General features: G+C 35.3%; 1 protein-coding gene across 3 annotated transcripts; it reads left to right on the top strand.

Annotated features, from left to right (window-relative positions):
- Window positions 1-1472: 1472 nt before the first annotated feature.
- Window positions 1473-16824, top strand: SMNDC1 (survival motor neuron domain containing 1). Of its 3 annotated transcripts, none has more exons than XM_087872882.1 (7): window positions 2038-2143; window positions 3112-3426; window positions 6238-6357; window positions 9495-9637; window positions 12184-12345; window positions 14043-14196; window positions 14948-16824. In XM_087872882.1, the coding sequence occupies exons 3-7, from the start codon at window positions 6238-6240 to the stop codon at window positions 15083-15085; spliced, it is 717 nt and encodes a 238-aa protein (XP_087729008.1). In that variant the 5' UTR covers window positions 2038-2143; window positions 3112-3426; the 3' UTR covers window positions 15086-16824. The 3 variants fall into 3 exon arrangements, with proteins under 3 accessions (XP_034295964.1, XP_087729008.1, XP_034295965.1); XM_034440074.3 differs by having other exon boundaries at window positions 2043-2143; window positions 3357-3426; XM_034440073.3 differs by lacking the exon at window positions 3112-3426 and having other exon boundaries at window positions 1473-2143.
- The last annotated feature ends 1890 nt before the right edge of the window (window positions 16825-18714 follow it).

The raw sequence follows: 18714 nt of genomic DNA, 5'->3' as shown, positions 1-18714 counted from the left end.
TTTTCAACATTTTTACAGCGTTTAGGACTTATTTTTCATATATTTCAATTTCAAATTCTATCCATTATTTTTTCAACCATAGCTTTTAGATCATATCTTTGAATTCAATTTTTCAATTATTAAATTATCTAAAAGTTTCACTATTATTTTATTAAAGCTTGGGTGGCCAAGAGTAATGTATACATTCTTTATTAATAAGCTTGGCTTTATCTCCCTCATATATGTGTAATAACCTCAATTCAAGAGTACTCTTTATTCATGTTCTTGTAATTAAATATATATATTCATTTCTCTGCATACATTCTATTTATGAAATCTGATCTGTAAGATCAGGTTTCTCTCTTCAATTTTTATGCCCTGTTAGCTTCAGAGAGACTTAGTGTATCTGTTGCGGGAGTGTAATTTCCTTGCCATCTCGCAGAACTTAAAGACATTCCCAATATACATCCTCTCAGGCAGATTTCAAAACTGACATCATCCTGAGGGAGAGATGCTGTGTGAATTAGGAAACTGAATTTTTAATGTGAATGTTGGTACATGTTCTTGTTGATGATGATAGTGATAATAATAATGAAAAATACTTATCTTTTCACAGATGGAAATAGAGAAAGTCTATTTATATTAGACAAAACCTCCTATGATCTACTTTGAGTACTACTTTGTCCTGTTGCAGTTTTCTTTTTTAATCAAACTGCTATTCACCTTAATTTAAGCAGCTCTATAACTCCTCATCAGCACTGAATATTTTCACTTTAATAGTTCAAATTAAACATTTATTTTTACACTTTTAACTTCCTTTATTTAAAATTAAGTTTGGTTTTATTTATCTGTTGGGAGATTAGTCTAACTCCCAAGAAGAGAAGGACAGAAAGTTGATTTCCTTAGTCACCTGCCTCAGTGCCATATGACCAGGAGGTGATACTGTAATAGATATTTACCTTTCAGCTTTTTGACTTTTTATCACAATAAAAGCACTACAGATTGTGAGGGCCTACTTCTGTCACACAACTGGGTTAGAAGATCAGGGGTGAAATCCAAAATTTTTCCCTACTGGTTCTGTGGGCGTGGCTTGGTGGGCATGGCAGGGGAAGGATACTGCAGAATCTCCATTCCCACCCCACTCTGGGCCAGCCAGTGGTGGTATTTGCCAGTTCTCCGAACTACTCAAAATTTCCACTACCGGTTCTCCAGAATCTGTTAGAACCTGATTTCACCCCTGGAGAGGATGGCAGAGGGGACACCCTGTGAAAGATGGATGGTGGCTCTGGAAGAAGCTGGTGTCCCACAGCAATTCAACCTCGAAGCTCATCCAGTCCACTGCAAACTTATTTCATTCGTTAATTCATCCTCCTGCATTTCAAATCAGTGCAATGCATTTAGGGCAGAGCTGTCAAACTCCCGGCCCATAGGGCGGATGCGTCACGCCCTGGCCACGCGCATGCGCGGTTTAGCGAAGGGGAAAAAGGTCCGATACGTCACGTGATGCTGACGTAACGTGAGTTTGACACTAGATTTAGAGGAATAACGTTAAAATGCCTTTTCTTTTTTCAACGGTAGAATGATCTTTTGACAATATTAAAATTTCGAATCAGCACAGTTTAATCCAATCCACAAAGCTTTTAGCACCCCATCAAGGCGGCCATAATAATTTATTAAATATAAATTTATTAATTTATATCCCGCCCGATTCCCACGATTGGACGGACATGTGACATCCTAGCAGACATAAACAACGTACTGATCCTGTCTCCCTCCCTCCCATTACTTTTCTATTTCTGGATGTCTAAAAACACCGCAAAGGGACCGGGGTGCTTTTATTGGGCACATCGCGTATAGTTGTTTCTTTTGGGCATTCGCCACCCCTCACAGGAAGCGCTCGACAAATGGCGACCTGAATACCCGAAATACATTGGGACGGAGCGGAGAGGGACACCCCCCCCCCAATTTGCACTTCCGCCGAGTCACGTGACCCGAGCTCCATTTGAACGCCGATTTCTTGGCCTCGCTTGCTCTCGCGAGCGTTGGCTTCCGTCCTCCGGTTTGTGGTGCGCGGTCGCTAGGAGCCGCAGGAAGGCAAGCGCGCGCAGTTTCCGTGAGGCCTGCCGGGAGTGAGGAGAGAAGCCCGTCTGCGTGCGAAGCCAAGGTGAGAGGCCTGCCCTTCTTCTCCGTCCGCTTCCCCCGATTTTGGCGCAAAGGGAAGGGGACGAGGGGGAGGGACTAGCTCTGAATGCCTGTCTTTCTGAGAGCGGGAAGCCGTCTTTGTTCTTCCCCAGTTTTCAGGCCGTTCCTTCTCCTTCTCTGCCTGTATTCGGTGCTTGGCGCGTTCCCTCTTCTGCCTAGGCCCACCCGTTGGGCTCCCATCCGTGACGGCTAGCCCTCAAGTTTAGCTCAGGAGTAACACTATCCAGGGGCAGAAGCTTCCGACCCTGTTCTTGGTTTTTAGGTTTATGGGGGGAAATAGGCGTCTTTTCTCCATCCTTAATCCCTTCCCCCGTGTTAAGCAGCTCCTCCAAGGCGGTTTTTATTCTCCGAAAGATGCCTTTGGTTCCCTCTCCCTTGTTTTCTTCTTTCTCCCACTGTGTTCTCGGTGAAATCTTAGTTGTCACAGCTCCTGGTGTTCTGCTTTGGTTACATAAATTTGTAACTGGCTGTACTAGAAATAATGAAGGGCCTTTAATGCACTCACCTAGGGCGACACGTTTGTTTTCTATGGAATACGATTCCGGCATATAGCGTTTAAAATGGGTGCGTTGTTTTTTGCCCTCTCCAGAAAAAAAGCAGTAATCCTGGCTTAAATAAACTGCAGGTTTATGTGTTTCAGAAAATAAACAGCTAGGTTTGCTGTAAAGCCAAATCTGTGTAAATGAGAATTGTACAGTTATTTTTTTCACAGGCAAATCCCCTTTTAAATGATTAATATTAGCTATATTAATTAATTGTTAACTATATATTAACTATATATTAATATTAATTTAACTATATGTAATAACACTTTAGATGCTGACACAATTAACTGTGCAGCCTCTCTTATCAGTACATAATAATTCAGCTGGTTTTTACTGATTTTTTATTTCTAATAATTCTATATTTTATTCTTGTCATTACTATAAGGACTATTACTACTACATTCCTGTCGGACATCCGGGTTGAAAGGAAGGAGTGCTACGTTTTTGTGTTATCTTATAAAAGATTGATGAATTTGAATTGCTACTGGGTTTTATGTTTTCAAAGTGGGCAGTGCTTTTTGAAACAGGTGTCTCAGTCCCATCTATTACCTACATGCTAGTAGAAGATTTTGTTGAAAATGAAACATTCCTAGAGACAGAATGCCAGCTTTTTTATCTTTTACTTATCAGCAACATCAGGAAGACATAGGTTCCCCACATCTATGCTTGGGAAATAAGATTTCTGTGGATTGCACAAAATGTAAGAGTTTCTTCCTTCTGAAGTACTTTCTAGAAATTTAACATTGGAAGAGTGGGGGAATAAAAAACTCCAGTACTGTATATTTAGGATTTCTTACTGTATCTTTGACAAATGACTATACACTGTTTTTAATAATGAAAAGCAGACAATCCAGTGTCTGTATAAACTTGTGATAGATAGCTTTATTTCTCCAGAGGTTTAGAACTCCTATAACACCTATGACCCCAGAAAAATTATATTGTTATATAAAGGTACTTTCAACTAATGTAGGAAAACATGAAGTATCATTTTACTATGTACAATGGAGTTGTGAAACAGCCAAAAAATTGGATACAAATACATATATTTGTATATATTTGTATATGTATTTGATGCAAGGAATATTAAAGATTAACATTGAAATGAAACCAGACTTTATGGATAGCCAATTAGAAAAGACTTGTGAGAGATTAGATTTTTACCTGGCAACTGCAGCAAGATTATGAGCAAAGTTTGAAAAATACTGAAATATGTAGAGTGGAGAAATGGATTGTCAAGATAATGGAGTTAGCAGAAATGGTAAAATTGATCTGTTTCATTGGGGTGAGACCAGGGGTGAAATGCTCCCCGTTCGGATCGGACTGCCCGATCCGGTAGCGATGGTGGGTGGTTCGGAGAACCGGTAGCAAAAATCCTTGCGTCTCCCCATGCCCAGCTGAGCCGCGCGATCATCAGAGGCTCTTTTTTAAAATTTTAAAAGCATTTTTTCTACAACCTCTTTGTCCGAAAAAATGCTTTTAAAAGTAAAAAAAAAAAAAAAAAGCCTCTGATGATCGCGTGGCTCAGCTGGGATCGTCAGAGGCTTTTAAAAGCATTTTTTCTACAACGTCTTCGGCCAAAGCGGGTGCAGAAAAATATGCTTTTAAAAGCCTCTGACAATCCCAGCTGAGTTGCCTGATCATCAGAGACTTTTAAAAGCGTTTTTTTCTGCTCCCTCTTCGGCCGAAGAAGTTGTAGAAAAAATGCTTTTAAAAGTAAAAAAGTAAAATAAAAAAAAAAAGTTGGCCACGCCTTCCCAGTCACATTACCCACCACCACCAAGCCGCGCCCACAGAACTGGTAGTAACAAATTTTACATTTCACCACTGAGTGAAACTAATATTTTTGGACTTTTTGTTCAAAATGGTGATTTCCTGATTTCAAAGAGTTAAATATGGGAAGAAAGGAAGTATGATGCAACCTTATAGAGGTAGGAAAAATAACGTTTATTAGTGACTGCTCCAAAGAAAATGGGAAGTTACTTATTTATATATCTTCTTTTTCCTTTATTTAACCTACTTTTCACACATTTTTCTCTTTTCTTTTTCTTATCTTTACTTCATAAATCTTTAATAGCATGTAGCCTTTCGTCATATTTATAAGTGTAGTCTAAATCATTTGGAGAATATTAGGTTGTAACTTGTGCTATTCGAAGTACATTCATTGCAAAATTACATTCTGCTCAATATTGTAGTTCATTGTTTCTCTTTTCAAGTTTCTGTTAATATTAAAAATAGTAGCCTATCAAGCAGCACTGTTTTCATTTCTAGGCAGAAAATGTTTGTGTAGGCAAAAGGCTTTTTATAGATCTACAAATTGGTAGTAGAAAGGTAATTCTAGGTTTTGTTTTTGTGGTTATTACTAAAATTAAAAGAATTGCTCTCTTGTAGCCTAGTAAATCTGTGTCTCAAATCTACGTCATATGAAACTTGAGTCTAATTAATATACAAATGGATTTTTCTAATATCTTCTGAAACAAATGTCTGCTTTACCTATATTTTTCTCTTAATTGTTTTTTTTTAAGAAGATAAGTTTGCATGTCAAACTTTTGATCATCTGTATAGTGCTAATAAAACTTATTTCTATTGGGATTTTTAATAGCCTATATTTATAGATTTGGTTTAAATGAAAGATGGGCAAGTCATACATTAACATTACAGTTCTGCACCTTTTTAAAATTTGATACAACATTAACAAATCATGATAGCAAAAATGGTAAAGAGGCCTTATATTTTTATTAATGCAATTTGAGACTGCCTTTGTAAACTTCAACTCTAAGATAATATGACTGCTGGGTAGTTTTTCAAAATTTCAATGTGGCAGTTTTCATTTCTTCTGTATGTAAGCTTTGGTGGTCATAATCTTTTTTGTACTTTGTTAATCTACATGAAACATATTTTTGACAGGACAGTGTAAGATCCACTAGGTATAGGTCTTCTTGAACTTTAAGAAACTACTCAAGACAATTATATTTTCTTGTTTTAATTTGTTGTCCAGTTTCTTTGTTTACCCTTAAATCTATGGATATTTTATATTGTTGCTTAAAATATTTACAGTTGTTTGGCTTACCTTTAATATAGCCTGATGAAGTAATACAAAGTATATGCCCAAAATGTTAAATGTTATGACTAGGAAACCATTAAGAATCTTTTCAAAGATTAGTTTTGAAAGTGGAGATTGAGATTAGACCAAAATAAATGTATATTTAAGACCAAAAAGAAAAAAAAAACATTTTAATCACGTCCAGTTGTAGTTCAATATCAACATGCTGAGGTTGATGTATAAATAACCATACAATAATATATAAATTTATATTACTCTTTCATGATTTCTTGGGTCATGCTTGCATCTTGCTAACTGAAGATTTATAGTATTCTCAATTCATTTTATCTTATGGTCTCAAATACAAAAAGATGGGCTTAAAATAAAATTCTTAATAAATGAATAATCTGGCCATTAAATTGTACATACAATTAATTTGGTTTTTATTATAGCTTCTTTTTATTTTTGTAGATGTCAGAAGACCTGGCAAAACAATTAGCTAGTTATAAAGCTCAGTTACAGCAAGTTGAAGCTGCTTTGACAGGAAATGGAGATAATGAAGATTTATTAAAACTCAAGAAAGATTTGCAGGTGAGAACTGAGAAGAAATAAATTTGCTAATTGAATGTTTCCTATATAGAGAACAGCTCTGCAGAATTGCATTTGACTGCTTCTGAAGATCATCTGCTAGGAGACTAGTGGATGTCTTTGTGAAGTTGGTTAGCCACTATGAGAACAGACTGCTGGACTAGATTGTCCAGGGGTCCAAACTAACAGGGAACTGCTTATGTTTTTATGTTTGTTATAGTAGTATCTTAATCAGAATGTGTTCCAAAATAAGATTAAGGCTTAAGTATAAAGTAGTAAATTATTATGTAAATATTAATAAGTTTTTTCTTATGGATTAAATTAGCTTCAGAAGAACTAGGGCTATCATCTGTTTAAAGGGATTGTAGTCTACAATCACATAAGTATGGTTATAAATAAAAATATTTTGAAGTCTGGTTTAGTATATATACGTTATATAAAGTCATTTTAAAGTAATTTTCTGTGTAAGAGCATATTGAAAACACATTTTAAGCTAGTATTTGCCATCTTTCTGATCTATTTTTAATGAGTCATTTTTCACATTTTCTTTCTTTTTTTTTTTTATATGCCGCCTTTCTCCGGAGACTCAGGGCGGCTTACAATGCGTTAAGCAATAGCCTTCATACTTTTGTATATTTTTATACAAGATATTTTTATACAAAGTCAGCTTATTGTCCCCACAACCGGGTCCTCATTTTACCCACCTTAGAAAGGATGGAAGGCTGAGTCAACCTTGAGCCTGGTGAGAATTGAACTCGTAGTAATTGCAGGCAGCTGGATGTTAAATGCTGCCTTAGTAGGAGGCATTAGCCTCCTACACCACTCAGGCTCCTTGTTAAAATATCCCCAGTACTATCCTACAGCAGTCATTTAAGCAGGGACTGTTTAATGTATGATGTATTCACTAAGGGAAATATATTCAAATGGTAGGGTTCTGAAACTACATAGGCTTTGTGAGTTCTTTACAAATTGTTTTTTTAAATGCTCTGTAGCTTGTAATTCAACGATGACTAACATTTGAATTAATTGTAGTTCAACTTCTGTGTGCATAAAAACAGCAGGGTGAGAGTCATAATAGAGTAATTTTTTTTAAAAAAATGAGTAATAATGAAGACAAAATAACTTAAATATTTTTCTTTAAAAATATTCTGTTTATATCCATTTTTGCATCACAACCTATTCCTTTTTTTCTTTTTTTCATTGGGTCAGATTTAGTCAATATTTCAAAAACAGCTATTTGATGTTTAATTTTTTTCATACACTATAGCCTTCCCCAAATTGTTATCTTTTAGGAAAAAGGTACACAAATCTTGTGATATTCTTCATTCTTTAAAATAATAACAGGAATCTCTGTGATCCCTGCTGAAAGAAAACTCATTATTTCATTTGAGTTAAAGCTTGGCAAAATATACCACTTTTAATCATTACAGTTTAACCAATACATCAAATAAAACAACTTCAATTGAAACCATTGCATTGGAAATAAGCAAAAGGATCCAATAAAATTTAAAGCCTTATTTTTGACGAGAAGGGTGACCTGTTTGTTTCATAATTGGTAAAAGCTGGGTTTCATTTTGAAAGCAGTCATTCTAACTCAAAAATTGGGGAAAGGAAGAAAGAAATAGGTTTGTATTGCCTTAAATCAGTTCTGCTACATTGCTGTTATTAATGTTTCGATTTTCAGAAAGCTGGCAAGTTACAAGTTTCTTTTTATATTCTCTCCCAACCCAATGACAGTGAGATAAGACCAATATTGATATTTCCTTTTTGTATTGATTCTTGTAAATATCTCCCCCACTCCTGTAATAGGTCAGAGTTTTGAATAGAAGTCTTGGATCTTCAGACCTGGTCAATCCTCCTTTTTTAAAAAACAAATGAACAAATGCAGTGGGTCATTCACAACCTCTGGGTTGCAACCCACACTTTAAGAAACACTGGTGTAGATAAGTAGCCCCAACATAGCCGCACCCCACTAGTTGTGGAAAGGTTATGTTGTGTACCTTCAGTAGATAATGATAATCTCTTAAAAATGCAGGTACAATAGTTTTTTACAGATGTTCTATTTAAAATTATATTTTAAAACTTTTTTTTATGTGACATATACACACACATATACATACACATACAAACTGTTTTTTTTCGCTCATAAGACGCACTCCCCCCCCCCCCAAAAAAAGGTAGACGGTGCTGGTCCTTTGGTGAATAGCAGCCGGGTGGTGGCGGCAGGGTCCTTTTACAGTGCTGAACCCTGCCTCTTCTGTCTTTGTCATTGCCCGCCTCTTCTGTCTCTTTTCCACAGTGCAGGAGTCAATAGGCAGAGTTGGCTCATGAGAGGACACCTATCTGTGGTCCTCTCAGGCTCCACCTGATTTTTTTTTCTTGTTTTCCTCCTCTAAATCTAGGTGCATCTTATGGTCAGGTGCATCTTATAGTGTGTGTGTGTTTGTATGTATGTATATATGTATGTACATATGTATGCGTGTGTGATGTACTAATTTAGGCAGTTGTGTTTTTAAGTTTCCATTTTTTAGCCTTGTAGTGTTACTAAAAGTTCATTTATGCAGATTTATACAGTCCAAAATACTCTGGCTAACATGGTTGGTATCATAATTCATCTTGCAGAGATTGTGTTCATTTGAAAATTTACAAATATTTTTAAAATCTTGCATTTAAAAGTTTGATTATTCCTGCTTTAGCACAGAATCTGGAAATCCCAGTTTTTTTACCTATTTTATTGAAGTATGTTTTGCATATATTAAAATTGTATTTTGCTGCTTCCTGGAATACATAGATATTTTGCGCCAGTAATTATTTTTAATAAAAAATGTAAAAAAAAAATCAACCAGGAAAATGTTTCTTATTTTTATTTCTTATTCTTTCTGCTTCTATTATGTTATCTGAAATAAAGTCCTTAAAGAGATGCGGCTACTTTAAGGGCTGCAGGCGAGGGCTGTATTTGCTATCTTACTGACTTTGGGGTACCTTTTAGGGATGACTTCGAAATATTGTACTGTAAATAAAGTTTTTGTGTGCTTCTCAGACTGTTACTGTATACATTGCAATTGGTAAATACTTTTCAAAAGTTATGGGAATAGGGGGAGATACTTAATGTTTAAATTGTTGCTTTTTTCTGCCATCAGGAAGTTATAGAACTAACTAAAGACCTCCTTTCAACACAACCATCAGAAACTCTTGCAAATTCTGATAGTTCTGCGTCTGCCCTCCCCAGTCACACTTGGAAAGTTGGAGACAGATGTATGGCAATATGGAGTGAAGATGGACAGTAAGTGTAGAAAACAAACTTCTGTACAGTTACATGAAATAATACAATTTCATGGTAAGATACTTCCCTTTGGTTTATATTCTCCCCGTCTCCATAATGGTAAACACCAGCTTGGCAAAAATAGTAACGTGCAGTAGTCAGTCTTGGTGACTTTTAAATTATAATGTGTAATCAGCCAGCATAATGACCAAAGTATGGAGAGTACCAAGATGAGGATGGCTAGTTAAAGGGAGTGCAGGTATAAATATGTATCTTAAACAAATATGTTATTTGGGAATATATAATGTTAGTAAACTCCAATTTTGCTTAGTCTATAGTCTATTTTAGTACAATCTCTAATAACTTAAAATTTGGAATACAGTAATCAAAATGGAGTGAGAATGCTTTTCATTACTAATTGAGAGGAAAATGCTAAGAATATCATTTGGAGAAAAAAATGGAGCCTTGGGAAAAGAGTAATATCAGAAGGGAAGAAGCCAAAGAAGAATCTGCTGTCCATACCAATCTTTCTTTCTTTATAACAAACACATTTTTAAAGATGAGAGGATTGGGCTCAGAAATGGCAGATTACTTTGTTTACTGTTATGTTCATATAGAAGACTGTTACTTTGGTAAATGTCTTCTCTCTGTGTTGCTTTGGAGTCATAACGGCTCAGTCCTTCTGCGACTCCCAGGTAGTCCTAAACTTACAACCATTCATTTATAACCATTCAAAATTACAACGGCACTGAAAACAGTGACTTACAACCAGTTCTCATGCTTACAATTGATGTAGCATCCCTATAGACATGTGATCAAAATTTGGATCCTTGGCATCTGGTATGCTACAGTTGCAGTAACCCAGGATCATAAAACAGTTGCAGTGTCGTGGAACCATGTTATCCCCCACCTGCAATCTTCCCAATTGGCCTCTGACAAAGTCAATTGCAGAAGTCTGATTCACTTAACAACCACATGATTCAGTTAACAACTAAGTGATTTACCATGTCAAAAAGTTGTAAAATTGGGTGTGACTCATTTAACAATTGCCATGTTTAACAAGGGAAATTCTGGTCTCAATTGTGGTCATAAGTTGAGGACTATCTACATTGTAGGGAGCAGACATATTTAAAAGCATCAAACCAGATCTCTGACAGGATTATTTATGTCCTTCAAAATAATTAGGGAAGGGAATACTGCAGCTGGAGAGTATTCTTTTTACAATAATAGACTGGCCTTATGATGGACTAGCAAAAGGCAAGCTTTATTCCTGAGCTTAATGCTAATGTTAATGAGCTGCCTTTTTAGTGGTATATGGAATTCTTCCATCTGAAGGAAATTACTGTTTATTCATTTTATTTATTAAATATAATATGCCACCCATTTTGCATGCTTTTCTCTCAACAGTAACAATTCTATTATGTGTTGGTTTCCATTTTTGTTGCTTAGATGCTTGTGATGCTAAACACAGTTTCACTGTTCAGTTTTCTTATGGCCACTGAAGCATAGACAGCATTTGCAGTTTCCAAAAGCTGCAGAGAGTGGAGTATCAAGTGTTACTCTAGCGTGTTGAATTAAACTGTTTAGACTTTTGAAATGGCTTAGTGGAGTAGGAGAGAAAAATTGGTGCTTTGCGGAGTTTAAAATGAGAATGACTTGATTTGGGAGCAGCCAAGATTTTTCTGGGGCTGAAGTGGGCTGAATTTTTTTGAAGCTAGAGTCCATTTTGACCAGGACAATTTCTGCAACCTTAACTAAGACCAGATAGACTACAATTCCTCAGGTACTCCTGAGACCAAAAAAATTGGTATTATAGCCAGTTAATCTAGTGGTTAAGGCACCACACTAGAAACCAGGAGGTTGGATTATAGTCCTGTTTTAAGCATAAAAACTGTCTGGGTGACTGTGGACCAGTCACAGACTCTCAGTCTAATTCACCTCACAAAGTTGTTGTGAGGAGGAAGATAGGAGGAAGGAATATTAGTATGTTTGCCACCTTGAGTTATTTATAAAGTAATAAAATAGGATATAAATAAAATAGGGAATCAGTATGCAGTTTGGAGTATGAATTGTACACTTACAAAATATGTGTATACATATTTTAATGTATGATTATATTAGATTATTTTGAGTCTCAGGTGATGTAACTAAAAAAAACTGGATAACCACCTTTATAATCTATATTATTGCCACTAATAGATCACAATTATTGTCATGATTTTCTTAAGTATGTTCTTTGAATATCGATAATTCTGTCTTTATTTTTAGAAAGAGATATGTCATTGGGATAGTTGTTAATTTAGAGTTTAACAGTGCAATCATATATATATAACTGCTCAGAAATAAATCCTATTTTATTCAATAGGGTTAAATTCAATATGAGTTAACCATGCTGAGAAAATAAGTGTAAAGAAATGCCATAAAATAATAACTCTCAGAATTACATTGTCAATTTCAATCCACTGTTAATCAGAAATATATTGAAATGTAATCATTGCATGTTTAAGTTTTGCAGGGTTGAGTCTTAAACCTTTACTCACATGCTTACAGCCATGATATCTTTACAGGTGTTATGAAGCTGAAATTGAAGAGATAGATGAAGAGAATGGTACAGCTGCAATCACGTTCTCAGGATATGGTAATGCTGAAGTCACGCCTCTACTCAATTTGAAGCCTGTGGAAGAGGGAAGAAAAGCAAAGGAAGATAGTGGCAACAAGCCTATGTCCAAGTAAGTGATGGAAATTGTTTCTATTGTTTAATGTGTGATATCAATCTAAAAAAAAGTACTGTAATTGAAATATTGTTGATGGGTATTCTTATTCAGAGATTACATGTAGATAAGGATAAGTGTTGAAGACATATTTTTTTAAAAAAAAAAATCCAAACCCATGTAGGTATTCAGGCTATATATGTAGCAGACTGTGCTGAGTCTTGAATAATTAAGCAGGATAATTTGGACTGAATTTATGGCTGCATGAGGCAAAGTAGAATCCCCATGAATCACCTTCAAATGAACAGGGAAATTTGTGAATTGTTTGCAGAACTGCAAAAGGGCTGCATTGCTTCCATGTCTTTGTAATATACAGTTTCCACCCAGAAACTATTGACACTATAGAGGCCTGCAGTGTGTTGTAAGTTAATCATTATGTAACATTAGTCTGTTCTTTTTGCCACCTTCTCTATTCTGCCATAGTGCCAGGTAGACATTGAGACCTGTTGAAGGCATTCCCTTTGGAAGCTGGTTGCAGCCACCCAAGCAAACATGGGGAACAACTATACAGTTGTTGCCCACTGCAGTGCGTTAATCTTCTCCAAAGAGCCATGAGGTTTCCCCTTAGAAAACTCCACTCTTAAATCACCAGTTCCTGATATAGGAATCCATTAGCTTTGTCAAGAATATGAGTGTGGATTGGGAAGAGAAAATCCTTATTGTCATCACATCACTTCCATCTCCTTCTTTTTGTAAATATTTCTTTTTTATCAAATACCCTAACATAAATAGAAGTTGGCAAAATTTAACCAAATAGTAAGCTGCTATTATTATAATCACTTTTTTTAAATAAAATAAATCAGTATTTAAGGAACCTACCTGTAAATTTCCTACATGTTTCTTTAAAATTAGTTTTCATTATTTCAGTAAACATATGTAACTGTGAACAAATCCCATGCCATCCTGTAGAGGTAAAAAGAAGTTTCAGCCATTTGTGATTTTTTCTCCAGTGGATGGCATATGTTTTACATTAAATCAAAACAGACTTCTTCTACTTTGGTACTGTGAATGTGCAGCACCTAAATACAGGATTATGTTGACTGTTTAAATCAGCCTTCTGTAATCTGATTCTGCCTGAGGATAATGGAACTTATTCCAGGTTCAGAAAGATTGGACTATAACATATACTATTAAATGTAAGGCTTGTGTTTGCTCTATGACTGAATTTTTTAATATGAATTTGATGAATAAAATAAATCCTGTAATGCTCAACCAGGATCAAGTATTTTCTATACAAAAGTGCTTTAGGCTTGTGAAAAAAATTACTTATCTTGGAATAAATTTTGAATTAGTTCTAGAGTTATTCCATTTGCAAGAAGCAAGCTAATTTCAGCTGACTTCTAAAAGAGCTGTGTTAGTAGTGTATGAAAGTAGGATTGCTGTGCTTTATTGAAACTTGCAATGCACAGATTGCTTTACAGAAGGAATGACAGCACTCTCTGCAGCTGGAGAATGAAATAGGCGTGGACAGCTGAAGCCCATTGTACTGAGAGTTTGTCTTTACATTCACCTAGTTCAAGGTGAGACTCTCTTAATCAGTGTATCCTTGCTTTTGTCTACATGTTCTGAGAATAAAAGTGAATTTATAACAAATTAGGTTAGGTAACTAGGTTATGAACTACCTAAGTAACCTTCAATGACATTTTACTTTTTAGAAAAGAAATGATTGCTCAGCAAAGAGAATATAAAAAGAAGAAAGCTTTGAAAAAGGCCCAGCGTATCAAAGAACTAGAACAGGAACGAGAAGATCAGAAAGTCAAATGGCAGCAGTTCAACAATAGAGCATATTCAAAAAACAAAAAAGGCCAGGTGCGTATATGATGCATCTTAGTGTATTGGAGATACAGAGTTATGACAACCAAGTTGCTGTGATGGTCACCAGGCTGGAAACCGGAGCGTGGCCCCTAGTTCTTACCTTAGGCACAAAGAGCCAATTAGGTTACTTTGGGCCAGCCGTTCTCTCTCAGCCTTATAAGAAAGGAATGGTAAACCATTTCCTGAAAATCTTTCCAGAAGAAATATGAGGGATTTCGTAATAGTATTTTTCATACTTTTAACAGTTTGGGGTAATTTGCAATTTTACAAGATAAATTAATAGAAAACTTAAAGATGCAGATTTATAAAGCTTTAGGGCAAAAAGGTAGGCAAAATATTTTGAATTCCAGTAGTTCTGAGACTAAAATAGATGTAGTGATCACCCCAGAGTTGTTTGGTGTTTAGAATAGCTCTATAGTTTGAATTTGAACCCTGTTATTTTGAGTACAGAATATTTCCAAAATAATCAAAGCAACCTGTTCACAGAATATTTTGAATTTGAAATAACAAGGTTTTATGCTGTTATAAACCATAATGATGTTTTGTGTATCTCAGATTGTTAAGTTTTTTGTGGCCCAGTTAAATATAATTTAATCAATCTCTTTGTATGGAAATAAGCCAAATAGATAAAATTTATATGATTCAGGAATGCTTAATCACTGATAAACTGCATTATTGATATAGTAATTTATTATTTGTTGCATTTCAAAAGTAATTAAAATTGAATTTTTAATTTGTTCCATAGGTAAAGCGGAGCATCTTTGCTTCTCCTGAGAGCGTTACAGGGAAGGTTGGCGTTGGGACATGTGGAATTGCAGACAAACCTATGACACAGTATCAAGATACATCAAAGTATAATGTCAGACATTTGATGCCCCAGTAATTAAGGGGGATATTGTCATATTTGCAGGGCTTTACATTTATCTTTTTATTGTTATATTTTTCTAACAGTAAACAATTGGTGCGTAATGAAAATGGTGTTGCCATCACTTGGCTTTTGCTGGTACAAGCCTTAATTATTACAAATATTCAGATGACCCCGTTATTGTTTTAAAATTTTGTATAGATATGCACAAGTTAGAGTGTTGAAGAAATGCCCTTTGCAATATTTTGAAGCCTTCAATCTGATACAGTGTCTTTACTCAGGCACATACTGAGAATACTGCCAAGCAAAGAAGTAATAAAATAATTATCCCATATTTTTGCTCTGTTTGATATCTAACAGTCCTGTTACCTTCCTACAAGAGCACTATTGTTTTTTATTTGTTCAGAAATAATTCAGTTGAAATATTTATTGGGATTTTACTCTGATTAAATACAGACTGGAATGTGCTGATAGGAAGGATTTGTCATCTGAAAAAGCAGAACCCTAGACATACAATCTTGGAAAAGATAGCTAAACAGAATTTATGCTTAACAATGACTGTTTCCTCAAGATGAGGGTTTGTTCCCAAATCACACATCCTTTCATTAATGCTGTGTGATTCTATATCCAGTGGTTTAGCTAGCATCGAAATGTATCATAACTTCCTAAGTCAGTCCAAACCTGGTACAAGAATTTGGAGATTCCCCCGCCCTAACTACATATGAGACCTTAATATTTCAGTATGGAGTAGCTTAGAAACCTGCCAAACGTTTTGTTATAGTTAAAAAAAACCTCATGAGTGAAAGTGAGTTTTCTTTTCTCTCTCTGGAGTGAAAAAATATTAGGAACTGGCTGATTTTATTGCGTTTCTAAATACCAAATTTTATAAGTCTGGAAAAAAGCAGGATATCTCATCAGAAAAAAACATGTTTAGCACTGGCAAACTGGAAAGTGTATTTATAGAAGTTAAAGTTAATAAGGATTTAGTTATGAGCTGCATAAGTTTTTCTCAGTAATTTTCAAGGATGGACTAGCACTTTAAAACTGGGAAATATTAATTATATTGGAAGTTATTTCCAAAACTTAATGGCTTATTATGATGCAGTTACTTAACATACTGCAAAGAGTCATTTAGTGCTTACGCAGTTTTACAGTTGATCCAGCTATACTTAAGTATAGTTGGTGTTGTTTCCCAATAATGCCACAATCCAACTGTATTACTTTAGCTGAACATTCTTGATTTTATTTGGAAAACCATGTGTAAATGTTCTGGCATTCTTGTCTCTTCTGGATGAAATTGCTTCCCTTCGCTGTGTGTAATGCTTAGGGTAGTAATGACATATTTTAATCTTGCAAATGTGTTTGAGAGAAAAAGTTAATGTATAGCCCTGTATACAGTGTAGATAAATATTTTTGTAAAATATGGTGTTAATGAACAAGAGTGAATTTAGTTATTACTCTTATTAAATAATTCAGAAGTAATTCTTGCTCATTAATCTGACCGCCATTGCTTATGTCTGTTACATTGTAGTTCCCTTTTGTAATTTGTTTTCTGAATTAAAATCAGGTAACATCAATACTTGTTGATACATTCATTAGTGAAAGTCTGCCAGTTTATCTGCATTTAAATCCATAACTAGTAGATTATAATCCACCTGTAGATTCTTCCCATCAACAAAAAGGCAAAATAATTTTTATTACTGTGTTGATCTCAGTTTTGTATGTAACTTTTATTAAAATAAAGTGTTTAAAATCTGTTTGCTATGTCCCTAAAACCTTGTTAAAATGATTTGATATAAGTTGATATAGCATTACTAAAGAGGAGGAGAAATGGGTAATCCGGGTAGAAATGTGCTAGTTTTTCCATTTATGAGGAAAATGCTCATATAAAGGTATGTCCTGGACATAATATGATTATATTTTGAACCTTTGGGTACTAACTGAACAACCTAGTTGCAAACTTTGTGTTATATTATTTTATGGATAAATAAGTACCTTCTTTATTTGGGAAAAGTTTTTAAAATACATAAAGCTAGAATTGTTGGAAAAGAACAAACACAAACTGAATTCACTAAAGGAGCTTAGGATCTGAGTCTGTAACTAATTCTTGTATCCAGAATAGGTCTTGAGCTATTGCTTCTTTACAAAATTTTATTATATCTTGGAAACCACTTCAAAAGCAACTTGTGATTCATCATGAAATTTGCTCCTCTGAGAATGCTGAACAAACAACAACTTGTAATTAATCTGTGTTATAGGTATTGAGCATGCAACCCAACATGGGCAGGAACGTCCAGCACAGATGCTGCTGCACCCATTTGAAATGCTAGGATGTAATTCTCAAAGTATGTGAGCACTGGAGTTAAGCACTGTTGATTGTGTTTTGGAAACTTCTATTAATATAGGTCCATGATGCCGAACCTATGGCACGCGTGCCAGAGGTGGCATGCAGCACCCTCTCTGATAGCACGTGAGCCGTCGCCCTAGTTCAGCTCCGCTGCGCAAGCGCGCACGCTTCCTGCCAGCCATCTGGTCTTCGGGTCTCTGCCGTGCATGCCGGGGTAGGCGCATGCATAGGGGGCAGAGTGTGTGCGGGGAGGCAGTGCGGGCATGAGCAAGGTGCATATGGGAGCCGCATGTGCATTGCATTTTGGGGGTTTGCGCACGCTTTGGGCACTTGGTCCGGAAAATGTTAGCCATCACTGATATAGGTGATACCAGAAAGTAGAAAAGTAACAAACTTATTTGAAAAAAAAGTCATAAAATTTATTTATATATTTAAACAAGTTAATATAGATGGCCACAAACAAAAGAATTATGTTTACAATGATGAAAATGCAATAATGTTGTCAGCACCATCCCTGCACCATTACAGATAGAGAGATGCAATCAGCATTTCGGTATTGTTTTATAGACTAGCACTGGTCAAACTGCGTATTAAATATTTATTGGGATGTCTTGTAGCATTCAAATCCTCAAAAAATACCAGTTGGCTATAAAGTCAATATATAACTGCCATAGTTCAGGCAAGTTCAAAGGAATTGAAACAATGATAGAAGACATCTTAAAAGTGAGCTTGCACTGAAGTTCTTACGTGGTCAAAATAGACAGTATTTGTTCAGATACATTTATTTAAGATTGGAATTGCATTCTCAGACTAGTGCAATATCATAGTACTATGTAGAATCACAGCACCATGTGATTTCCCCCTTTAAAGATTGCAAAAGAATTCCATGATTTATTAAAAACTGAAAAAATTTCCTGATTTTTTTCTTCTGATAAATATCTGAGTAACATTATAGTGGCACAACCCTAATTTTTGCATTAGATACTGTCTAACATGATAGAAGATAAAATGAGTGCATAAGGTCCTGCATTGTATTTACTTTCCTTCATAATAGCTACAAACTTAAATGCTAGTAAGATTCATTGCAATTTCATTAGCTTGTTTAAGTAGCAAAACAGTAAAAGCTCGGGGTTTTCCAACTAAGATGTCATACTAGAATTATATCCTTTCTATGAGTAGGTTTGAAAATCACAAGCAGGGTTTATATACTTCGGTTTAGTAAGAATAATCTTTACAAATCCAAGATCTACATGGTGTGGTACTTAAGGAAAATAATACATGGAAAGTAATTTCTAGCAAT

This window comes from Pantherophis guttatus, chromosome 6 (assembly GCF_059756535.1).
Source record: "Pantherophis guttatus breed Tessera chromosome 6, ASM5975653v1, whole genome shotgun sequence".
Classification (NCBI taxonomy): Eukaryota; Metazoa; Chordata; class Lepidosauria; order Squamata; family Colubridae; genus Pantherophis; species Pantherophis guttatus.
This window is presented reverse-complemented; position numbering and strand designations above follow the sequence as displayed.

Excerpts from the sequence above, each read along its gene's own strand:
- SMNDC1 (XM_034440073.3), top strand. The coding sequence starts at position 6,238 with ATGTCAGAAGACCTGGCAAAACAATTAGCTAGTTATAAAGCTCAGTTA. Across the intron at positions 12,346-14,042 it reads GGCAACAAGCCTATGTCCAA|AAAAGAAATGATTGCTCAGC; the intron begins GTAAGTGATGGA and ends TTTACTTTTTAG. Across the intron at positions 14,197-14,947 it reads CAAAAAACAAAAAAGGCCAG|GTAAAGCGGAGCATCTTTGC; the intron begins GTGCGTATATGA and ends TTTGTTCCATAG.